Raw genomic sequence first — 23340 nt, 5'->3', positions numbered from 1 at the left:
CCCAGGGTTGGGAGAGGAGGTGGCTGCTGTGGGATGATGTGAATCATTTCAGTTGTGGAACTAATAATTGTTCCATCATGTAAAAATACATCCGATTCGAAATCGGCCAAGTCAGATGAATGTGCACTGTAGTTGAAGGACATTTCACTGTACCTCAGGTGTAGATGTGACGTCTGGAGCACTAGGGGGCGGTAATTCACTACAGACATTATCTTCTACCAGGGAAAAACAACCCACGAGGAAGAATCCCGGAAGAGTCCAGCGTGCTGCTTCTGGGCAGCAGGAGGAGAACCTGAACAGAGGTTCGGTCAGTTTGTTAAACTCATGTTTTTGTTGTTTAGCACTGGAGTTAAAAAAAATAAAATTTGTGAACTAAATAATGGATAGCGTTCTTTCGATGGGCGACTTAGCGGCTATAGCGTAAACAGCGTGTAACTTTATAAGTGACGTGTCAGATATCATATAGTTAGTTTAAAAGGTATTCGAGAATTTCTTACAATCTGCGTGTCACGACAGCTTGATAAACATTGCTATACGTTTCCTACGTATGTTCAGGCAAGTCAGAGTGGTGATGCGTTTGTGAGCTGTAGGTTCGAGTTCGACTCACCCAGGCCGCAAGAACGTTTTTGTGGGGGGTTTTAGTGTTGCTTTGGTTTGCATCTATGGTCCGAAGCTGAGAATTTGGGGGATAGATAAATTGGCTGAAGGTGAGTGTGTCTGGCTGGAGGTCAGCCTTGTCAACTAGCTCTGTCGAGAAGGGGGGCTTCCACCCAAAATTAGTTGGATAATGGATTAGAAAAGAACCTCGATGGCATCATGTAACAGCATTTGTCTGTCGTGTCCTTGTGCAGCACCATGGCCAGTGCGGAAGAGGTGGCAGCAGTGGGAGAGATTCTGGTGGACCCAGGATTCGGCCTGACTCAGCGATTCAGAGCCTTATTCACCCTAAAGAACCTGGGAGGTAAAGTGATAACTGACCCACACAAAGCTTTCATTCACAATAGTACAAGTGTAATTTCATAAAACGGAAAGTAGCACTAATGTCAACAGTTCCTCAGATTTGTATGGAAGCACTAAAAAGTTAAAGACATGCTGGACAGCAAAGACAGTAGGGCATTCAAGGGAGTATAAACCTTCATTAATTTGACTTATAATATACAGTATGAGTTTGAAAGTGCTTAGTCTTATTAATCCACACAGACACTCGTAGGAACAGGCAGTAAGCTGATAAATCCACCACCTGAGCTCCAGCGGCTGCATGGATTTTGAATGCACAAGTTCTCATTTTTATCCCGTGCAGAGGTGAATAGCTGTTGTCAATTGAGGGAGGGATATGGGTGAGTAATTCTTATAATCAATGAAGCTCCAGACGTGACCCCAAGTGCTTCACATCCAGGTCTTTAAAGGAACAAGTGGCTTTCAGCAATAAATACAACACAAATCAATTAGAAGGGAAAATGCCTCCAAGGGTCAAATTTATCTGTCCATATTGACCTTTCATACTCCAACCAGGCGCAACATTATGGCCACCTGTCTCAAGTCTTGCCATCCCATGACACTTAAACTCGCTCACATCCTGAAGCATGCTCATTTCTCCTGCACCTAACACGTCGACCTTTGGCACAAAATGTTCATTTGTTGCCTAATATGCTGCAGGCGCCACCAGTGAGATTAATCCTCTTAATTAGGGACTCCTCTTAATAAGACTGATTGATGAATGTCATTTGTTGTAAGGGTGCAGGTGAAGTGTGTGCACATTTGTCAGCCATGACACTCCTGTCACAAGTAATGAAGTATTTGATATTGAGCTTCTGACCTGGGGTGCTTAGGTCCAGCAGCCCAGTCAGCCTCCAGGATCAATGGTTCTGAAGGGAGCCGGTGTTAGACCTTGTGCTGTGCTGTGTGAGCTGATTGCAGCTGTGGTCTTTATCAGGCGCTGATGCTATAGAGTGGATCAGTAAGGCCTTCAAGGATGACTCTGCTCTGCTGAAGCATGAACTGGCCTACTGCCTGGGACAGATGCAGGATAAGCAGGCCATCCCGACCCTGAGTGCTGTGCTCAAAGATGCTGAACAGGAGCCCATGGTCAGACACGAAGCAGGTAAACTGGAACAAACATCAATAGAAACACTCTACTCACACCCAAGTACAGTTATCCTCATGGATATGTGTGAAAAATAGACTGGTACCTGCCTTCGCTTCATATGATTCCAGTCTATACGTATGACTGCATATCTGTAAAGTTTCAAACACACTCTGAAGAAACACAAATTAAACCTTCAATTCTATGATTCAGCCGCTCTGTCTGCACTGTAATGTTGAAATTGCTTGTTTAAATTAAGTCGAGTAGTGTGAGAGTAAGAACAACAGTACTGTAGAGAATCTATGTGTTTTTACATTGATTCTATCTGTAGGAGAGGCTTTGGGAGCAATAGGTGACCCTGTGGTTCTCGACCTGCTGAAAGAATACAGCCAGGATCCAGTGATTGAGGTACGAATACAACGTTGAAGTGGGTTTCAAAAAAGTCAAGCACGCTTGAGTAACACATTCCAGATCTCACAATCATCAGTGAAAAGTCAGGGAGGGAAAAACGACTACGTCACTGGAAGAAGATCCAACGAGTCCAGGTTAGGGTTAGGGTTATCAATGAACAGCACGGCAGAGTGAAACTGAAGAGCTGAAGCGATAAAGTGAAGATCCTTTTTCCATGAAACATGCATCAGCAGTGTTGTGGGAATGTAACAGGATCTGAGGGAACAGAGAGGAGGAGGATCTGAGGGACCAGGGAAGAGGATGGAGGAGAAGGATCTGAGGGAACAGGGAGGAGGAGGATCTGAGGGAACAGGGAGGAGGATGGAGGAGGAGGATCTGAGGGAATAGGGAGAAGGATGGAGGAGGAGGATCTGAGGGAACAGGGAGGAGGATGGAGGAGGAGGATCTGAGGGAATAGGGAGGAGGAGGATCTGAGGGAATAGGGAGAAGGATGGAGGAGGAGGATCTGAGGGAACAGGGAGGAGGATGGAGGAGGAGGATCTGAGGGAACAGGGAGGAGGATGGAGGAGGAGGATCTGAGGGAATAGGGAGGAGGATGGAGGAGGAGGATCTGAGGGAATAGGGAGGAGGAGGATCTGAGGGAACAGGGAGGAGGATGGAGGAGGAGGATCTGAGGGAATAGGGAGGAGGATGGAGGAGGAGGATCTGAGGGAATAGGGAGGAGGATGGAGGAGGAGGATCTGAGGGAATAGGGAGGAGGAGGATCTGAGGGAATAGGGAGAAGGATGGAGGAGGAGGATCTGAGGGAACAGGGAGGAGGATGGAGGAGGAGGATCTGAGGGAACATGGAGGAGAAGGATCTGAGGGACCAGGGAAGAGGATGGAGGAGAAGGATCTGAGGGAACAGAGAGGAGGAGGATCTGAGGGAAGAGGATGGAGGAGAAGGATCTGAGGGAACAGGGAGGAGGATGGAGGAGGAGGATCTGAGGGAATAGGGAGGAGGAGGATATGAGGGAATAGGGAGAAGGATGGAGGAGGAGGATCTGAGGGAACAGGGAGGAGGATGGAGGAGGAGGATCTGAGGGAACATGGAGGAGAAGGATCTGAGGGAACAGGGAGGAGGATGGAGGAGAAGGATCTGAGGGAACGCGAAAGAAGGATGGAGGAGGAGGATCTGAGGGAACATGATGGAGGAGGGGGATCTGAGGGAACAGAGAGGAGGATGGAGGAGGAGGATCTGAGGGAACAGGGAGGAGGATGGAGGAGAAGGATAGAAGGAACAGGGAGGAAGAGGATCTAAGGGGAACAGAGAGGTGGATGGACAAGGAGGATCTGAGGGAACAGGGAGGAGGGATACAATAATGTACCATGTGGATGATAAATTCATCCAGTCCAATCCAAAAGGACGGACATGCACAGTGACCCTGTAACAGGAGCTCTGTCTGATAACCACCCCCCTCTCCGAAGCTTTGAGCAGACACTTAATCCTCACTCAACGTTCCAAATGGTCGTTTTTGACAAGACACATCCATTTATAAGCTGTAGTGTGAGTCTGGAGAAGATGTTCTGATCTGCTGTGCATCTCCCACAAATCCCCCCCATGGTGAAGCAGCTAGACTAATCCGTTTATATGTTTGTATCGCCCTTCCTTCAGTATGGTATTCAGGAGAAAAAAGAGCCTGTAAGTGTCCTCCATATGTTACATAGGCGTACTGATGTAACTCCAGAGTGACACTTTATATTCCTGTCATGTGGCCCGATTTCCCTAATCTGAATCAGGATCTTTTGGAGGAAGAGGAGTTCTTAATGTGTCTCTGTAACATCCTCCAGCAGCTCTGTATCATCTGTCTACTATTGTCAGCTTCCTAATATAATGGCCAAAGTCAACATTTTGTTGTTTTTTCTTGCCTAAACTGTGTCCTGGTGATGCTGCCACGGGGTTTTGTGTTTTTTCTGACATTGTTTTAAGAGGAACTGCCTATTGTGTATCGACACTAGATGGAAAATGTGAGCTATTCTGAAATTTAAAATGTAACTTCATATTTGATATGTAAGATTGGAAAAGACTGGTGACGGAGAAGTGTAAAGCATGTAGAGGTGGTTTCAGCTCAGACATCACATTGTGTAATTGTGTTACTTGTGTTTTTAATATGACCTGGTCGACTAATGCTCTCTATCCTTAGGTGGCAGAGACGTGCCAGTTGGCTGTCCATCGTCTGGAGTGGCTGCTCAGTGCAGACAAACTGGCAGCAGATGAAAGTACAGCCAAGAACCCGTACTGCTCCGTAGATCCGGCCCCTCCAGCAGTGAGGAAGAGTGTGCCTGAACTACGCCAGGCCCTGTTGAATGAGAGTCTGCCTCTCTTTGAGCGGTATCGGGCTATGTTTGCTCTGCGTAACCTTGGCAGCGAGGAGGCTGTGCTTGCCCTCGCAGCAGGTAAGATAAGCCTGTTTACTGGTCTCCCTGGCATCACCGCTATCACACACTTCTTGTGTTTGTTGGCACTTTGGAGTCCACCAAACTCAGAATATTTAAAGATTATTAAATATGGTCATAGTTCAACCCACATCAGATGCCAGTTTGACCCTCAGAGCCTGGCCAGGGGTAGAGGAAGGGCATGTCAAATGCCCTTATTGCTGTTTCCCTGTAGATGCAGAGCAACTTTGACTTTGATGTTTAATAAGGAATGAAAAGATCCACTTTAAATGACTCCTATTGCGTCTCCAGGCCTACAGTGTTCCGGCGCCCTGTTCCGTCATGAGATTGCCTACGTGCTGGGACAGATGCAGCATCCAGCAGCGGTGTCAAACCTGTGTGCAGCTCTAGAGCGCTCCAGTGAGAACCCCATGGTCCGACACGAGGCAGCAGAGGCTCTCGGCGCCATTGGAAAGGAGGAATGTCTGGCCGTCCTGGAACGTTACCGTCAAGATGGAGAACGTGTTGTCAAGGAGAGCTGTGAGGTTGCTCTGGATATGCTGGAGTATGAAAACAGCGACCAGTTTCAATATGCAGACGGACTAGTCCGATTACAGGGTTAAAGTCAGTCATTGGTTTCTAGAGAACATTGAAGACACAAGTCACTGACGGAACTTGTGATGACTGATGGTTCAGTTTTGTTTTTACAGTATGTTGGAAGGTCTGCTAAACATTCTGGACCATTTTTTGGCTGTGAGGTTAACACAGAATAATTTGTATCATATTTTTATCATTTATAGTCAGATTTCTCTGTAAAAAATGTGCTGACTGATCTCAGAAAAAACTTTATTCTCCTGCTTCTTCTGTTTCCACTGGTCCCGATTTTTATTGGCAAACATTTCTTCTTTCTGCGTGATTTACTTTGGTTTCTTTTATAATGATAAAACTTGCATTATAACATGTGCAGGTAGATCCTCACACGGCACAAAAACTGATATGTTATCAGTTTTTGAGTTTTAGGAACCACTGAACTAACTTAACAATAAATCAAGGTTTAATTTCTCTGCATGATTTTACCTTCATGCTATACAAGTATATCAGCTAAACAAAAAGTAATCATTTACTAATTGATATAGAACCTTCGCTCATAAAAGCTGCTTTCAGGCGAGTGCTGGGATACATCCTGGAGAATCGTCCTGTCTGTCTGTCCATCCTCTAGCTTTTTCTCTCACCTACCCACCCTGGACAAATGAACCTTTCTGAACAGGTTTATATGAAATGGTTTGATGGCAGTAATAGTGATACATAATTGTGTTGTTTCCATGCACTAATAACACTTGATGGACTTTACTATAAATGCAGCATCACTATGCATGGCGAGAGAAAACCAGCAGCAGTTTCAGTGCTATGGTGTCGGCCCAGCATCATGTCTGTCCACTGTCGAGGCAGAAATGTGTCCGCCGCTGCTGCAGATAAGTACAAAGTTCGGTGTTCACGACACACTCGACGTGATCGGAGCTGTGACGTCACAGGTCGTTAGAAAAGCATAAGTTCATATTTCTGATAAAGTCACGAACAATCAAAATGAAGGAAGGGGAAAAAAAAAATCTGCAGCCTGTAACAGGCTTGTTCGGGAGTAAAGGCCACAGTGGGAGTGTTTCGGTAACCATAGAAACTCGCCACAACGCCATCAGAGATCATTCGAGGTCTTGAAAACATTGTTGCTGGTGATCGACTGACTTCCAGTCAAAGAGCTGATCAGAAAATGGAGCATCCAGAGACAGAGAAAGGTCAGAAAGCGCTCCGTGACGCCAGCGCGCTCAAGGCTTTTCTGATGAAAAGTGACGCCGCAGGCGAACCGAATCTGTAAGTACATCAGCATCCTTGCTTCATTTCCAAAGTCATAATTTCTTGCTCACTCGGTACCAATTAAAATGTGAAATAAAGCAGAGTATATATATTTACATGAAATAAATTAACATTTTTAGTACCTGGACGGTACCTGGACCCCCCCCCCCCCCCCCCCCCCACCACCACCACCACCACCACCACCACCACCACCACCACCACCACCACCACCTGGCATGTGGGGGCGCTGTTTAATTAGTTACCTGATGAATAGACTCATTTACATGTCAACGTCATCAAGAAGCTCTGCGCGCATTGAGGCAGCAGAAGGCTCTGTGTGTGATAATGTTTTAGCTGTGACTCCTCATATATTCATCCAGAATACTAAACTTTAATCATCACAGCTATGAACAATGTTAGCATGTACTGGTGTGTCCTTGCTTAGTATGACACTACATGTTCTCCTTATTCACTCATCATCTGACAGCTCATGCTGAGTTTTGAATGGCATTTTCATGACATCAGTGCATTTTCCAAAGCTAAGTTGTCTGCTAGGCCTCTGGTGTCTCATGTCCTTGAAAGATGCTAGGACAGGTAGTTTGTTCCAAAAACACAAGATATGTAGAGGGTGGACCTGGTTGGGAATTTGTCTTACAGTGCATTCCTGAGTGAATATAAAAACTGGCTGTTAGCATTCGGAAGACAGCATAAGGCCTCATCCCACGTCCGGAGAGGTACACTTGGCCGGTGAGTGTTCAAGTACCTCGGAAGAGTACTTTTACTCTTCACGTGAAGAGATTGTGTTTGTTTTTGTTTTTTTTATATCCTATGGATATTTTCAACTTTTTAATGCAACCAAGGTACACCTTGGACTTCTGCTACAACTCGTAGCTGTGTCATATTCAATACGCCAAGTACGCCGATGACACAGCCATCGCTGGGTGTATTAGGGATGATAGAGAGGAGTACGGCACTATTGGAGACTTGTAGGGGATTTTGCTGCATGGTGCCACAGTAACGACTTACAGCTCAACACCTCTAAGATGAAGAAGCCGGTGATTGACTTTGCGAGGTCCAGTCCAAGACCAAGACCAGTCCTATTAGAGGGAACTGAGGTGGAGGCAGTAGATTCTTACAAATACCTCAGGCTGTGGCAGGACAATAAACTTGAATATACAACACACACCAGCCACCTGTATGGTAAGACACAAAGCAGGAGGTACTTCCTAAGGAGACTGCAGTCCCTCAACATCTGCAGTATATCCAAGAAGGACACATCCAGGCTGGATAAATTGATTAGGCTGGCCGCCATGAAGCTGGACTCCCTTGCTATATTAAGCTTACTTCTGCTACACGTGCACACACAGAAACATACACTTTTCTTTTGGTGCAATAACCTCATTGTCATCCATAGTGCAATAATTTTAACTAAACCATATTTTCCATGTGTTCCTCTGTGTGCTGTTTCGTCTTATGTTCTGCTGGAATTTTAAAATTTCCCTAAGCAAGTCATCACAAAGGGATCATTAAAGTGAAGTTTAAGTTTCAGTCTCGAACTCTTCCTAACGCCTCATTGTCACATTGTTAGAATAGCCTATATAACAGCAGATTAAGATGAATATGGCAGCTCAGATTAGCAGAAAGCTTGAATTAAACTACTTGTCATACCACCTGTTGCAAGTTTCATCTTGCAGGGTTTGTATTCTGTAATGGTCTGGTCCTCTGTGTTAATTTCATAGAATTACCAAATGGGCAAAGTGTTTTTGTGATGGCAGCAGCCTTGTTTGTATCGGCAGCACGTTAAATTTGTCTGAACTGGATGTTTTCTTGCCTAGATTATTGACAGTCGTTACAAGTATCGAGACTATGAAATAAAGCTGATTTCAGCCCAACACCAATACTTGGTCTTGGTACTCGCCCAACCCTAGCTTCAATGTAAATTTACTTAAGATGACACAATTAAGTAAAATTTTAAATTGGCATTCAAAGTGAACCCATGGCCCATTAACCTTTATCACTCTAATCTTTAGGGGGAAATCCCCTCGAGCCATAAGGTAGTGCTGCATTATATAACCAATCACACCATATAGATATACCTTAAATGACCTTTACTATGAAAGCATAATTTTTAATATTCTTCTGTAAAGTACCATTGTGGAATGCTTTGCTTATGTTCTCCAGGTATGATCACCTCACTCAGCTGCTGATCAAAGTGATAGATGAACGTCCAAATAATGTGATGGATATAATTGAGGACATGAGCCATGAGATAAAGCAGAGTTTCTGTTTAGATAATGAGAGAGCTCTACCAAAGCTTCCAGAGACTACTGTTGCCGATGAGCTAGCCGAGAAGCATCGACTGCTCTTTTGTCAGACAGAAGAACAGGAAGAGGAGCTGGTATTACTTTGCCTTTTCACCTCAAAACTGGTCTGAGCATTTCTTTTCCAAACCATATTACATGTGTCACTTTTTCTTCTTCAGGTGGATACTCCCCTCCCTAATTTGAATGAGATTAGCTTCTACATGGAGCAGGCTGGAGTGGGTTTGGGCAGAATAGAGATGCAGAGGATAATCCTCGCTCTTAAGCAGCTGGCTCAGTCAGAGCAATTACCACGTTGCCGACTGTGGGGGAAAATTTTGGGAAGAGAGCGTAACTATATCATTGCTGAAGCTACGTACAGGGAAGGAGAGGAAGAGGAAGAAGAACAGAAATCAGATGAAATAACTGAGGAAGAGGAGACAAAGGCAGAACTTGAGGATAATGAGGATGAGGTAAGAAAGTGGATGTGTGTAAGAGAGAAAAGAAGACTGTCAACACAACTACTAGTGAGAGTCAAACGCACAAGGAACCCAAATTGGTGGAAGACTTCAGGGTTCCAGTAGAGAGCAAGAGTTCCAACACAACATGTTTGAGGTAGAATAAGGAGTTACAAAATTTAACTTCAGACTTCAGGGTAACAGTTAACAGATAAACTGTTTTAACGATAACAAAAAACAAAACAATAACAGATTTCCTACAGCTCCATGAACTGTGCAGACAGTTTTACCCATGTGACATTTTTTTGCCCCTCCTGGGCTACCACCTTATCGTGGTGGAGGGGTTTGCGTGTCCCAATGATCCTAGGAGCTCCGTTGTCTGGAGCTTTATGCCCCTGGTAGGGCCACCCATGGCAAACAGGTCCTAGGTGAGGGATCAGACAAAGCGTAGCCCAAGACCCCCTAATGATGGAAAACAACATTGTTCCTACGTTTCCCTTGCCCGGATGCAGGTCACCGGGGCCCCCTCCTGGAGCCAGGCCTGGGGGAGGGGCACGTTGGCGAGCGCCTGGTGGCCGGACCTCTGCCCATGGAGTCCGGCCGGGCACAGCCTGAAGAGGCAACATGGGACCCCCTTCCCGTGGGCTCACCACCTGCAGGAAGGGCCAAAGGGGGTCGGGTGCATTGTGTGTTGGGTAGCGGCCGAAGGCAGGGACCTTGGCGGTCTGATCCCCGGCTGCATAAACTGGCTCTAGGGACATGGAATGTCACCTCTCTGGTGGGAAAGGAGCCTGAGCTGGTGCGCGAGGTTGAGAAGTTCTGACTAGATATAGTCAGCCTCACCTCGATGCACGGCAAGGGCTCTGGAACCAGTCTTCTCGAGAGGGGTTGGACTCTCTACCACTCTGGAGTTGCCAATGGTGAGAGGCGACGGGCAGGGGTGGCAATTCTGGTTGCTCCCCAGCTCAGTGCCTGTATATTGGAGTTTACCCTGGTGGATTAGAGGGTAGCCACCCTTCGCCTTCGGGTGGGGGGACGGATCCTGACTGTTGTTTGTGCCTATGGCCCAAACAGCAGTTCAACGTATCCACCCTTTTTGGAGTCCTTAGAGGGAGTGCTGGAGAGTGCTCCTTCTGGGGGCTCCGTCGTCCTCCTGGGTGACTTCAATGCTCACGTTGGCAATGACAGTGTGACCTGGAGAGGTGTGATTGGGAAGAACAGCCCCCCTGATCTGAACCCGAATGGTGTTTTGTTATTGGACTTCTGTGCTCATCTTAGATTGTCCATAACAAACACCTTGTTCAGGCATAAAGGCATCCACATGTGCACTTGGCACCAGGACGCCTTAGGCCACAGATCGATGATCGACTTTCGTGGTCGCGTCATCGGATTTGCGGCCGCATGTTCTGGACACTCGGGTGAAGAGAGGGGCGGAGCTGTCAACTGATCACCACCTGGTGGTGAGTTGGCTCCGATGGTGTGGGGGGGTGCCAGACAGACCTGGCAGACCCAAACGTATTGTGAGGGTCTGCTGGGAACGCCTGGCAGAGTCTCCTGTCAGAAGGAGCTTCAACTCACACCTCCGGGAGAGCTTTGACCATGTCCCGGGGGAGGCGGGGGACATTGAGTCTGAGTGGACCATGTTCCCTGCCTCCATTGTTGAGGCGGCTGACCGGTGCTGTGGCCGCAAGGTGGTTGGTGCCTGTCGTGGCGGCAATACCCGAACCCGCTGCTGGACACCAGTGGTGAGGGATGCCGTCAGGCTGAAGGAGTCCTATCGGGCCTTACTGGCCTTTGGGACTCCTGAGGCAGCAGATAGGTACCAGCAGGCCAAGCGGTGTGCAGCTACGGCGGTTGCCGAGGCAAAGACTCGGGCATGGGAAGAGTTTGGTGAGGCCATGGAGAACGACTTTCGGATGGCCTCGAAAAGGTTCTGGACCACCATCCGGCATCTGAGGAAGGGGAAGCAGTGCACTGTCAACGCTGTGTATAGTGGTGATGGTGTGCTGCTGACCTCAACTCAGGATGTCGTGGATCGGTGGAAGGAATACTTCGAGGACCTCCTCAATCCAACAAACACGCCTTCCAATGAGGAAACAGGGCCTGGGGACCTGGGGATAGGCTCTCATATCTCCAGGGCTGAAGTTGCCAAGGTAGTCAAAAAACTCCTCGGTGGCAAGGCCCCGGGGGTGGATGAGATCTGCCCTGAGTTCCTTAAGGCTCTGGATGTTGTAGGGCTGTCGTGGCTGACTCGACTCTGCAACATTGCGTGGACATCGGGGGCGGTGCCCCTGGATTAGCAGACCGGGGTGGTAGTCCCTCTTTTTAAGAAGGGGGACCGGAGGGTGTGTTCCAACTATAGGGGGATCACACTCCTCAGCCTCCCTGGTAAGGTCTATTCAGGGGTACTGGAGAGGAGGCTCCGCCGGATAGTCATACCTCGGATTCAGGAGGAGCAATGTGGTTTTCGTCCTGGGCGTGGAACAGTGGACCAGCTCTACACCCTCAGCAGGGTCTTCAAGGGTGCATGGGAGTTTGCCCAACCAGTCAACATGTGTTTGGCCTCCATGAGCTGGAAGAAGTAGCTGGGGAGAGGGAAGTCTGGGCTTCTCTTCTTCGGCTGCTGCCCCCGCGACCCGACCCTGGATAAGCGGTAGAGGATTGACATTTTTTTGTTCCACTTTATCGCTGCAAGCTCTATCTGTTCACACATCACTGGGTTAATAAATATTGAGTAAACAGCAGCTGTTGTAATATACCTTTTTTAACCTTAACCCAGTTAAGACATGCACCAATGGCTCTGGATTTATAAATTTACCCTGAACTTCCTGCAGTTACAGCTTTAGATTTATTGACAGTCCCTCTTATAGAACTAAAAGTCACTCACTCAACTGTATTATTTACCTGTTTTTATTCTGTTCTGTAGTAAACCTTTTAACCTTCTTTACCTGTTTTTATTCTGTTGTTTAGCAACACAAGGAAAGTTGTTTCAATCTTTTTACAATCAACATAACATTTGTCCCATGTATGACAATTTTAGATGCCTCCACTGCCTCCCGTGGCCTATAGTCCCCAACCAGCAGTGCCAAAAGAGGACATTGGAACAGGTGCTAACAAATTTGTGTACTATGTGTGCATTGAGCCTGGTCTTCCATGGAAAAAGCTTCCTACTGTTAGCCCTGCACAGATCAATGCTGCACGCCAAATTTGCAAATATTTCACTGGGAGGCTGGAGTCCCTAATTATAAGCTACCCACCCTTCCCTGGGAATGAAGCCAACTATTTGAGAGCACAGATTGCCCGGATTTCAGCTGGCACACATGTTAGCCCGAAGGGCTTTTACCAGTCTAATGAGGAAGAAGATGAAGAGGAGGCTGATTTGCCCCAGGGCAGCAATGAAGTGAATCCTGACTTTGAAGGTATTCCAGTTTCTGAAATGGCGACATCATTGTCTTCCTGGGTCCACCATGCTCAGCACATCCTCCCACAGGTATGAAAGTCATCTAAAGTAAGCGCAAAGACAGTTTTCTCAGGTGATGTCATTATTGTGTAAATATGGACTTTAAAGGGTCGCTGTACTTGGCTGAACATGGATGTGAAACAAAGTGCACATTTGGATGAGGAAGGAGAGAATGAAGAATTGGAAGAAGAATCAGAGGAGCTTGAGAGAGAGCTTGGGCCCCCACTCCTTACACCTGTCTCCCAAGATGCAGGTAGTCTCCCACCTCTAAAAACCTAGTACTAGCTTTAATCGCTAACTGTCTATTGGAACAATATTAATGTTTATTAATCCTTTCCTAGAAATTTTCAACACTCCTCCATGGACCTTAAGGTTGTCTTCCAGTCTGACTCCTGACCACGCAGTAGCTGTGTTACATTCTAACGTCTGGCCTGGGGCTCATGCATATGCCTGTGGAAAGTAAGAACTACCACATTCTGCCCTTGTTTATGATTCCTAATGGTAAGAAAATGCTATAACAAACCCATATGCTATATTCTTCTAGAAAATTTGAAAATATGTATATTGGATGGGGTTTGAAATATTCAGGGGAAGGGTACAGCCCACCCCTACCCTTGCCACCACAAGACGAATATCCCAGCGGATTAGATATCACAGAGGCCGTTGACCCAACAGTGGAAGAGGAAGTGGAATATAGAGCAGCTTTGGAAGAGCAGGAAGATTCTCTGGAGGATATCGAAAACTCTGATGAGGAGGAGGATGAAAATGATGACTGAGACAGTTAAACAGTGTGATGACTAGAAAATGTGTGTGTGTGTGTGTCTGTGTACTTGTGTGTAGTTGTGCGTTTGGGTGTGTATAGTGTGTGTGTGTGTGTGTTTCGTTTTGTTTCATTTTCTCCCGCTTATCCGGATCCGGGTCGCAGGGGCAGCAGCTTCAGGAGGGATGCCCAGACAGCCCTCTCCCCAGCCATTTCCATCAGCTCTTCCAGGGGGGTGTATGTATGTATATACATACGTATGTATATGTGTGTGTGAAGGTTTGTGACTGTTTTATTGGTATAGTTATGGCCAACAGTAACTATTATGTTTCCCTTAATAAAACAAAGCTTTACAATTTGTTACAGCCTGCTCCATCACAATCAGCACAATCCTGCACACATATTTCTTTCTCCCCAGACATCAACCAATTTTACACCCTTTTCCACAGTATTTAATCCTCTACTGTTTGTGTGTTGCATTTTGGTGCAGATTTTCATTGCCTCCATTGACATTACAATCTGGCAGAGAGTGTGTTTAAGCCTGCAGATAGGTTGAGTCTCTCTTGCTCCTCTAATGTCTGCCAGTATTCCGAATGGACATTTATTCTGTAAATAAATGTCCATCTGCAGCAGAACGCAGTAGAACGCACCAGAAATCTCTGGCGTGCATGTCTGGTACACGGCTGAAAACACTTCACTTTTTACCCTTACCCTTACCATCACCCTGTCTGCCATTGTTTCTTAACCCATAAATTGACTCTTTCGATTAGACTGTCGCTTCTGGCATCTACTCGTCTCTATGTTTTCCAGACCTCACCTGTGTGCCCAGGGAATATTACAACTTCAGGGAGGTCTTCATTGCCACCACATTGGCCCTAGGACTGTGCAAATGACCTGGCACGTCACCAGACATTACTCATCCTTGAATCGGCCTTCGGCCTTCTATTGATTATGGAGGCCATATCCATATTATATTACAGTATAATATGAAGCACTAACTTTTTGTTAAGGCAGAGAATTTCATGCCTCCTCAGTCTCCTTTCTTGGTTACATCATGTCTGTAGGAAAGATCCAGATGGATCGAGCAAAGGTTTTAGCAGCCACTTCTTTGCTTGTTCCAGAGACTCAGAAGCAATTGCAATGATTCCTGGGTTTTGCATTTATAGCTGTTTTTTCAGGAACCACAGTTGTGTTACAGTCCCCCCTCACAGCCCTGATATCCACCAAGGGTCACTTCAGTGGTCCCCTACTGCATAACAGTTTTTCCATGTCTTCAACCATCCTTCAGATACCAGAGTGTCAGTTTGTGGTAGAAGTGGATACTTCAAATGTAGGGATGGGGACCATCCTTTCTCAAGATTAACCGCAAGTTCCACCCTGGCCCTTTCTTCTACCACTGCCTGTCATCTGTTGAGAGGAATTACAAAATCGAAAACCAGGAGCTGTTGGCAAGGGAGATGTCATTAGAGGCAGTGATGCCATTGGCTTGAGGGCACCAAAGAAGCTTTTCTCATTTTGACCGAACACAAGACCTGTGCCACAGCCTGGCTCTTACAGCCATGACAGACACACTGTGGTCAAAATTAACACAATGTTTATTTAACAGAAAAAAAAGGTTCAAGCATAAATTACAAATCATGACTAGATGATGTCAATGAATAGGCAGTAAGAGCAAGTTGGGTGTGTGGAGTGACCGAGGCATGGGTGTTGGTTAGTGCATTAAGTAGTGGCCAACAAACATTAGACTATAGTCTCTCTGTGAGGAATCTTGGAGTAACTTTTGACCAACCAGTAGCCAGACAAACAAGATTACCTCTCACCAGGCCGATAGTCTTTGTGGGGTTTTTTTTTGTTTGTTTTGTTTTATCAGATTTAATTTCACAATCTCTTACCATAACATCAAGCTCTCATCAGTTCCAGAAAGGGCATAAGCCTGACCAGGATGTAACTCCCATTCTTTCTCACCACCTTGTAGTGGTGACTGTCCTTGGAGATTGAAGAGAGGCTGAAGGCAGCTATTAAGGGTCAGCCAAGCCTCAGTGCCTGCCCCAACCAGTTTAAGTTTGTTCCCTTGGCATTGAGGTCAGACCTACTGAAATGGGCTCATTAATCAAGAATGACTTGTTGACATGTCGTCCTCCAATGTTTTTGGTTATCCACCCTGGAGGGAAGAAACCTGTAAGGGTTTGTCAAGGCTGCTGCCAGCATAGTCAATCCAATCGGGCAGGGTTCCTCCAGTCCTCCCATCACCAGTCCATCATCGCTTTCAGTCCTTCACCACTCCTAGTGCAGTTTCTCCTTAAACTTTGTCACAACCACAATCAACACAATCCAGCACACCTGTGTCTTTCTCCCCAGTTGTCTCAAAATGTATATGTGGAAGTACATAGTCATAGTCTCTCCAGCGTGTCCTGGGTCTGCTTCTGGGCCTCCTCCTAGTGGGATATGCCTGGAACACCTCCCTAGGGCATCTGAAATAGGTGCCCAAGCCACCTTAGTTGACTCCTCTCGATGTGAAGATGCAGCGGCTCTCTAAGCTCTTCCTGAGTGACTGAGCTTCTTACCCAATCTCTAATGGAGCGCCCAGCCACTCTGTGGAGGAAACTCATTTTAGCCACTTGTGTCCTCTATCTTGTTCTTTAGGACATTACCCGAAGTTCATAAACATAGGTGAGAGTAGGAGGGTAGACTGACCGGTAAATCAAGAGCTTCACCTTTCAACAAACCTCTCACTTCACCATGAGGGTCCATTACACCGACTACATAACTGCAAAAGTTCCACCAATCCACCTGTCATTCTCACACTCCATCCTTCCCTCACTCGTGAACAAACTCCTGAGGCATGACTTCTCCACCGACCTCGAGAGGGCAAACCACCCTTTTCCAGTCAAGAAACATCACCTCGGATATGGGGATGCTAATTTTCATCCCAACTGATTTGCACTCAGCAGCAACCTGCCAGTGCATGCTGGAGGTCTTGCTTTAGGAAGGCCAGTAGGACAACATCCTCTGCAAAAAGCAAGGATGAAATCCTGTCGTTCTCAAAGGCTATGAATAGAACTGGTGACAAAGGACAGCCCTGCCAAAGTCCAACATGCACAGGAAACAGGTTTGACTTGCTGTCGGCAATGCAAACAAAAGTCTTGCACCGGTGGTACAGAGACTGGACAGCCCTTAACAGAGGGCCTCGGACCCCTTACTCATGGAGCACTCCCCACAGGATACCTCGAGGGACACGGTCGAATGGCTTTTCCAGATCAACAAAACAAATGTTACTGAGGATATTGAGCTGGTCCAGTGTTTCACGGCCGGGAAGAAAAAACATATTTTTCCTACTGAATCCGGGGATCGATTATCGGCCAGTACCTGGGCGTAGACCTTCCCAGTGAGGCTGAGGAGTGTGATCTCACTATAGTTAGAACACACCCTCCAATACCCCTTTTTAAAAAGAGGTACAACCACCCTGGTCTGGCACTCCAACTGTCCCCGACTGCCATGCAATGTTGCAGAGGCGTGCAACCAAGACAACCCTACAATATCTAAAGACTTGAGGTACTCAGGGCGGATCTCATCCACCCCCAACGCCCTGCCACCGAGGATTTTGGTAACTACCTCTGTGACTTCGGCTTGGGTGATGGCAGAGTCCTCCTCAGAGTCCCCAGCCCCTACTTTCTTAGTGGAAGGCGTGACAACAGGATTGAGCTCCTTGAAGTATTCCATCCATTGTCTGACAATATCCCCAGTTTAAGTCAGAAGGTCCCCACCCGCACTATAAAGAGTGTTAGCAGAGCTCTGCTTCCCCCTCCTAACACACCAACTGGTTTTCCAGAATTTTTTTCAAGGCTGACCGATATTCTTTCTACATGGCTTCCCCGAACTCCTCCCAAACCCAAGTTTTCACCTCTTGGACAGCTTACACTGCAGCCTGCTTGGCCTGCCAGTACTTGTCAACTGTTTGGGGAGTTCTGTGGGCTAACATGGCCTCCCCTTGGAAAGAGGAACACGGTCATTCTAACGGTTGTGGATCAGTTCTCAAAGGCCGTCCAATTCCTAACCCTGCCTAAACTCCCCACCACTCTAGAGACTACTAACCTCCTTGTAGACCACATTTCATGTTCATGGTATTCCTACATGGTATTCCTACAGGGCCCTGAAAAGGCCCTGGGAGCCTCAGTCAGCTTGAATAACCTTTTTTCTGATTATCACCCCCAGTCTAATGGTTGGTCCAAGAGTGCAAATATATACCTTGAGTCAGCCATTCCCTGCATTGCTGCCACCAACCCTTCTCAGTGGAGTACCCATCTTTCCTGGGTGAAGTGCTCTACTACTGGCTTATCCCCTTTTGAGGCATTACTGAGCTATCAGCACCCCCTTTACTCTTGTCCCAGGTAGGGGATATAGCGGTTACGTCAGTGCAGGAATTCATCCAGAGGGCAGTGTGAAGGAGCGCACCCAGGACTCTAACCAGCGTTCTGCTAACCGCCACCGTAACTCAGCTCCTATCTACTGACCTTTTCCCGATTGAAAAGGTTATTAATCCCTCTGCAGTTGACCCTACCTGAATCCATAATGATCCATCACACTTTCCATGTTTCTCAGTTAAAACCTATCTCCACCAGCCACTATTCCCCTCATTCTGCCACTGGGGTTGGGGCCTCCAGTATCTGGGACAGATTGGAAGGGGTATGGGCCTGAGGAATGCTTCAGGGTGCATCATTCCTTTATATTGTATCTTAACCTGATTGCCGAGTTTCATTGGGATAGACCTGATATGCCCAGTGGGCCGCAAGGAAGCTCTCATTGAGGGAGAGCGATATAACAAGACATGGAAAAGTCTTCAAAAAAAACCTTGAAGTTGAAAGGATCAAATTGGCCTTTAATCTTTTAATGATCAAAGGTAAAATGAACTTGATTACAACTATGCTACATTGTAGTACAACTGTCTTTATATTAATGATATCCATTAACTTCAACCAGTCACGAAATATGGCAGAAACTACAAATGATAACAAGGTAAGATATTAAAAACAGAATTATGGTAATGTCATAAACCTATCCTCTGCTAAAATGTAGGGCGGATAATGTGATGTTCAATCGCTAGTTCTGCGCTGTTTTTGTGGGTGAGAAAGGGGGACTTCTGAACATACATGAAGGCCAAAACTTCTGACTGCATTCATATGTTTAAAATACAAAAAATGTTGAGAACTGTCATTTTTGAGTGTCTAGAGTTTAGTTTTAATTTTTCTTGTTAACAAACAAAAAATATTGTCTCATGATTTGAGATTTTTTTATTTTAGGAAATAATTTTATGGCATATTAGAGTAGAACAGGTGGACCAGAGGTAGAGGAACACAAGTTCTGTAGAATTATCTTGTGTTTTTCTATGATTCAAGCTGCAAATAGTTTATATTCTTTATGCCACTGTTGCCTGCAGACTCCTATCAATGGCAAATGTGATCAGAAAATGGAGCATCCAGAGCGACAGACAGAGAAAAGTCAGAAAACACCACATGACGCAAGCTCACTCAAAGCTTTTCTGATGAAATGTGAAACCACAGGGGACCTGAATTTGTAAGTACATTAGCATTGTTCTGAAAACACTTTATATTGTGTTCCTCATTTGCTACCAATTAAAATGTTAAATATATAAAGCATCAGCAGTCTGTTACAAGGAAATGGGATTAGATTTTTGACAGTTGCTGTCATAATCATGCACAAATGTGGAAATTAACAGGTAAAGACTACATGAAACAAATGGATAATGAGGGATTTTGCAGTATGTTAATGACATTTTTAGGAACTGCACCCAGGTCCCAATTAAGCTGTTTTAATTGTGATAGATCATGGTGTCTAAGATCGCTGATTGATTAAGATTAAACTTCAATCAACTACTTACAATGATATGATTTTGGAATCTAGATTTTTAGAATGGTGGTTACTAATATGTTATAGGATGGATTACACATAAAATTAGATGTAGTTTTAATGTAGATTTAATTTTGGTATCAGAATTAAGTCACATTACTTTTAAATTGGTTACCCAAAGCTTTATTAATCTTTGATACTTGAAGAATTTTTAGGGAGGGAAAAAAACTCCAAGCCACAAAGCAGTGCTGCATTATCAAACCGATCACACTATATAGATATACCTGGAATAACCTTTTCTATGAAAAGAGAATTTATTTTTAAATATTCTTCTCTAAAGTACCATTGTGGAATGGTTTGCTTATGTTCTCCAGGTATGATCACCTCACTCAGCTGCTGATCAAAGTGACAGACGAACGTCCAAATAATGTGATGGATATAATTGAGGACATGAGCCATGAGATAAAGCAGAGTTTCTGTTTAGATAATGAGAGAGCTCTACCAAAGCTTCCAGAGACTACTGTTGCCGATGAGCTAGCCGAGAAGCATCGACTGCTCTTTTGTCAGACAGAACAGGAAGAGGAGCTGGTATTAATTTGCCTTTTCACCTCAAAACTGGTCTGAGCATTTTTTCCCAAACCATATTACATGTGTCACTTTTTCTTCTTCAGGTGGATACTCCCCTCCCTAATTTGAATGAGATTAGCTTCTACATGGAGCAGGCTGGAGTGGGTTTGGGCAGAATAGAGATGCAGAGGATAATCCTCGCTCTTAAGCAGCTGGCTCAGTCAGAGCAATTACCACATTGCCGACTGTGGGGGAAAATTTTGGGAAGAGAGAATAACTATATCATTGCCGAAGCTACGTACAGAGAAGGAGAGGAAGAGGAAGAGGAAGAAGAAGAACAGAAATCAGATGAAATAACTGAGGAAGAGGAGACAAATGCAGAACTTGAAGATAATGAGGATGAGGTAAGAAAGTGGATGTGTGTAAGAGAGAAAAGAAGACTGTCAACACAACTACTAGTGAGAGTGAACAAGGAACTCAAATAGAAGAGAAGAGTTCAAACACAACATGTTTGAGGTTGGATACAGGATTTACATTTAACTTCAGACTGCCATCGTGATCATACTCAAGTAGACGAGACTCCCAGGGCACACTAGTCAATATTTTGCAAAAACTGGAAAAAACAGGATACATTTGAGTGTATCATTCCTGTGTCAGTGAACAATAATTTCAGAATACCCATTAGGGTAACGGTTAACAGATAATCTGTTTCAACTGTGAGTTTGTAAAGCTAGCCAGCAATTAGCATAAATAGTTAGTCCATGATTCCTCAAAGAGAGAATAGAGGCTGATATGCCATCTAGAGCAAGGGTGGACAACTCCAGTCCTTCAGTCCGATTCAAGCTGGGTTTTCTATAACACAGGTAGACAACACTTTCACCTGGGGTCACACTTCCTTGGGTCCCCTCCAGAACTGAAATTGCCTGTCCCTGATCTAGAGTAATGGTGTGGTCTAATCTATCTTTAATACCTGGTTACATTATACTCACATTCTTTCTTCATTTAAAAAAAAAAGGTAGTTACAAACTTTATATTTGTTGACACTCTGAAAGTCAGTCAGTCACACAAATGCTTCTCATCTGCTGGGCTCCGTTTCACGCCATTCTCTAGGTTTAGCTAATCAGTGCCAAGTAATCCTCAAGCCCCACTGTGGAGGTTTTCAGGGGTGATCTAATTCCCTAATCTAATTCCCTACCCTGCTCCAGTGACTCAGTTAGGTTCAGTAAAAGTTCCTGTAAATTCAAGGGAGGTTCCTGCAATTAAGACATGCACCAAAGGCCCTGGATTTATAAATTTACCCTGAACTCCCTGCAGTTACAGCTTTAGATTTATTGACAGTCCCTCTTATAGAACTGAAAGTCACTCACTCAACTGTATTATTTACCTGTTTTTATTCTGTTCTGTAATATACCTTTTTTAACCTTCTTTACCTGTTTTTATTCTGTTTTTTAGCAACACAAGGAAAGTTGTTTCAATCTTTTTACAGTCAACATAACATTTGTCCCATGTATGACAATTTTAGATGGCTCCACTGCCTTCCGTGGCCTACAATCCCCAACCAGCAGTGCCAAAAGAGGACATTGGAACAGGTGCTAACAAATTTGTGTACTATGTGTGCATTGAGCCTGGTCTTCCATGGAAAAAGCTTCCTACTGTTAGCCCTGCACAGATCAATGCTGCACGCCAAATTCGCAAATATTTCACTGGGAGGCTGGAGTCCCCAATTATAAGCTACCCACCCTTCCCTGGGAATGAAGCCAACTATTTGAGAGCACAGATTGCCCGGATTTCAGCTGGCACACATGTTAGCCCGAAGGGCTTTTACCAGTCTAATGAGGAAGAAGATGAAGAGGAGGCTGATTTGCCCCAGGGCAGCAATGAAGTGAATCCTGACTTTGAAGGTATTCCAGGTTCTGAAATGGCAACATCATTGTCTTCCTGGGTCCACCATGTTCAACACATCCTCCCACAGGTATGAAAGTCATCCAAAGTAAGCACAAAGACAGTTTTCTCAAGTGATGTCATTATTGTGTAAATATGGACTTTAAAGGGTCGCTGTACTTGGCTGAACATGGTTGTGAAAAAAAGTGCACATTTGGATGAGGAAGGAGAGAATGAAGAATTGGAAGAAGAATCAGAGGAGCCTGAGCCAGAGGTTGGGCCCCCACTCCTTACACCTGTCTCCCAAGATGCAGGTAGTCTCTCACCTTTAAAAACCTAGTCCTAGTTTTAATCGCGAACTGTCTATTGGAACAAAATTAATGTCTAATAATCCTTCCTAGAAATTTTCAACACTCCTCCATGGACCTTAAGGTTGTCTTCCAGTCTGATTCCTGACCACGCAGTAGCTGTGTTACATTCAAACGTCTGGTCTGGGGCTCATGCATATGCCTGTGGAAAGTAAGAACTACCACATTCTGCCCTTGTTTACGATTCCTAGTGGTGAGAAAATGCTATAACAAACCCATATGTTATATTCTTCTAGAAAATTTGAAAATATGTACATTGGATGGGGTTTGAAATATTCAGGGGAAGGGTACAGCCCACCCCTACCCCTGCCACCACAAGATGAATATCCCAGCGGATTAGATATCACGGAGGCCCTTGACCCAACAGTGGAAGAGGAAGTGGAATATAGAGCAGCTTTGGAAGAGCAGGAAGATTCTCAGGAGGATATCGAAAACTCTGATGAGGATGATGATGAAGATGAATGAGAGATTTAAACAGAGTGATGATTAGGAAACTATTATAATGGTACCACAATCAGTAGCATTTATGACCTGTTTTCAAACTGGACAATAATGAGTAAACACAGATATGAATAAATATGCAACATTTTATTGTCAAATAGATGTCAGATATTGTTGAACAGTGGTACATTAATGCATTGGTTTATATATATATATAAATAAAACTACACAAGCAGAAAACTACACAAGAAATAACATAACTGATCTACTGGGTGAGGAGAGAGGAGAAGAGAGGAGAGGAGGATTATATATATATATAATATACTGTACGTGTGTGTGTGTGTATATATATATGCATGTGTGTATATGTATGTATGTATGTGGGTGTGTGTGTGTGTGTGTGTATATATATATATATATATATATACAAAACTTAAGATCAAACAGAAATATAGGTGAATCTAAGGTTATGCTTAAATTAAA

At 45.1% G+C, this 23340-nt stretch overlaps 3 protein-coding genes across 6 annotated transcripts; all 3 read left to right on the top strand.

Moving 5' to 3' along the window:
• The first annotated feature begins 207 nt into the window (after positions 1 to 207).
• On the top strand, positions 208 to 5769 carry dohh (deoxyhypusine hydroxylase/monooxygenase). 3 transcript variants are annotated; one of them, XM_011614417.2, is made up of 6 exons: positions 208 to 307; positions 852 to 961; positions 1934 to 2101; positions 2415 to 2491; positions 4678 to 4930; positions 5222 to 5769. In XM_011614417.2, the coding sequence occupies exons 2-6, from the start codon at positions 856 to 858 to the stop codon at positions 5530 to 5532; spliced, it is 915 nt and encodes a 304-aa protein (XP_011612719.1). In that variant the 5' UTR covers positions 208 to 307; positions 852 to 855; the 3' UTR covers positions 5533 to 5769. The 3 variants fall into 3 exon arrangements, with proteins under 3 accessions (XP_011612719.1, XP_003973830.1, XP_011612718.1); XM_003973781.3 differs by having other exon boundaries at positions 218 to 302; XM_011614416.2 differs by lacking the exon at positions 208 to 307 and adding an exon at positions 441 to 707.
• Positions 5770 to 5925: 156 nt separating this feature from the next.
• Positions 5926 to 13901, top strand: LOC115247290 (radial spoke head protein 4 homolog A-like). The gene is made up of 7 exons (XM_029828505.1): positions 5926 to 6775; positions 8939 to 9155; positions 9240 to 9530; positions 12556 to 13005; positions 13084 to 13228; positions 13317 to 13434; positions 13520 to 13901. The coding sequence occupies exons 1-7, from the start codon at positions 6675 to 6677 to the stop codon at positions 13749 to 13751; spliced, it is 1554 nt and encodes a 517-aa protein (XP_029684365.1). The 5' UTR covers positions 5926 to 6674; the 3' UTR covers positions 13752 to 13901.
• A 3419-nt stretch (positions 13902 to 17320) lies between these two features.
• LOC101061520 (radial spoke head protein 6 homolog A-like) lies at positions 17321 to 23102 on the top strand. 2 transcript variants are annotated; one of them, XM_029828503.1, is made up of 9 exons: positions 17321 to 18632; positions 18713 to 18748; positions 19170 to 19306; positions 19975 to 20188; positions 20272 to 20571; positions 21690 to 22139; positions 22218 to 22362; positions 22450 to 22567; positions 22653 to 23102. In XM_029828503.1, the coding sequence occupies exons 2-9, from the start codon at positions 18722 to 18724 to the stop codon at positions 22879 to 22881; spliced, it is 1620 nt and encodes a 539-aa protein (XP_029684363.1). In that variant the 5' UTR covers positions 17321 to 18632; positions 18713 to 18721; the 3' UTR covers positions 22882 to 23102. The 2 variants fall into 2 exon arrangements, with proteins under 2 accessions (XP_029684363.1, XP_029684362.1); XM_029828502.1 differs by having other exon boundaries at positions 17321 to 18748.
• The last annotated feature ends 238 nt before the right edge of the window (positions 23103 to 23340 follow it).

Source organism: Takifugu rubripes, chromosome 20, assembly GCF_901000725.2.
Source record: "Takifugu rubripes chromosome 20, fTakRub1.2, whole genome shotgun sequence".
NCBI classification, from domain to species: Eukaryota; Metazoa; Chordata; class Actinopteri; order Tetraodontiformes; family Tetraodontidae; genus Takifugu; species Takifugu rubripes.
The sequence above is the reverse complement of the archived record's forward strand: the minus strand, read 5'-3'. Positions and strand labels throughout refer to the sequence as shown.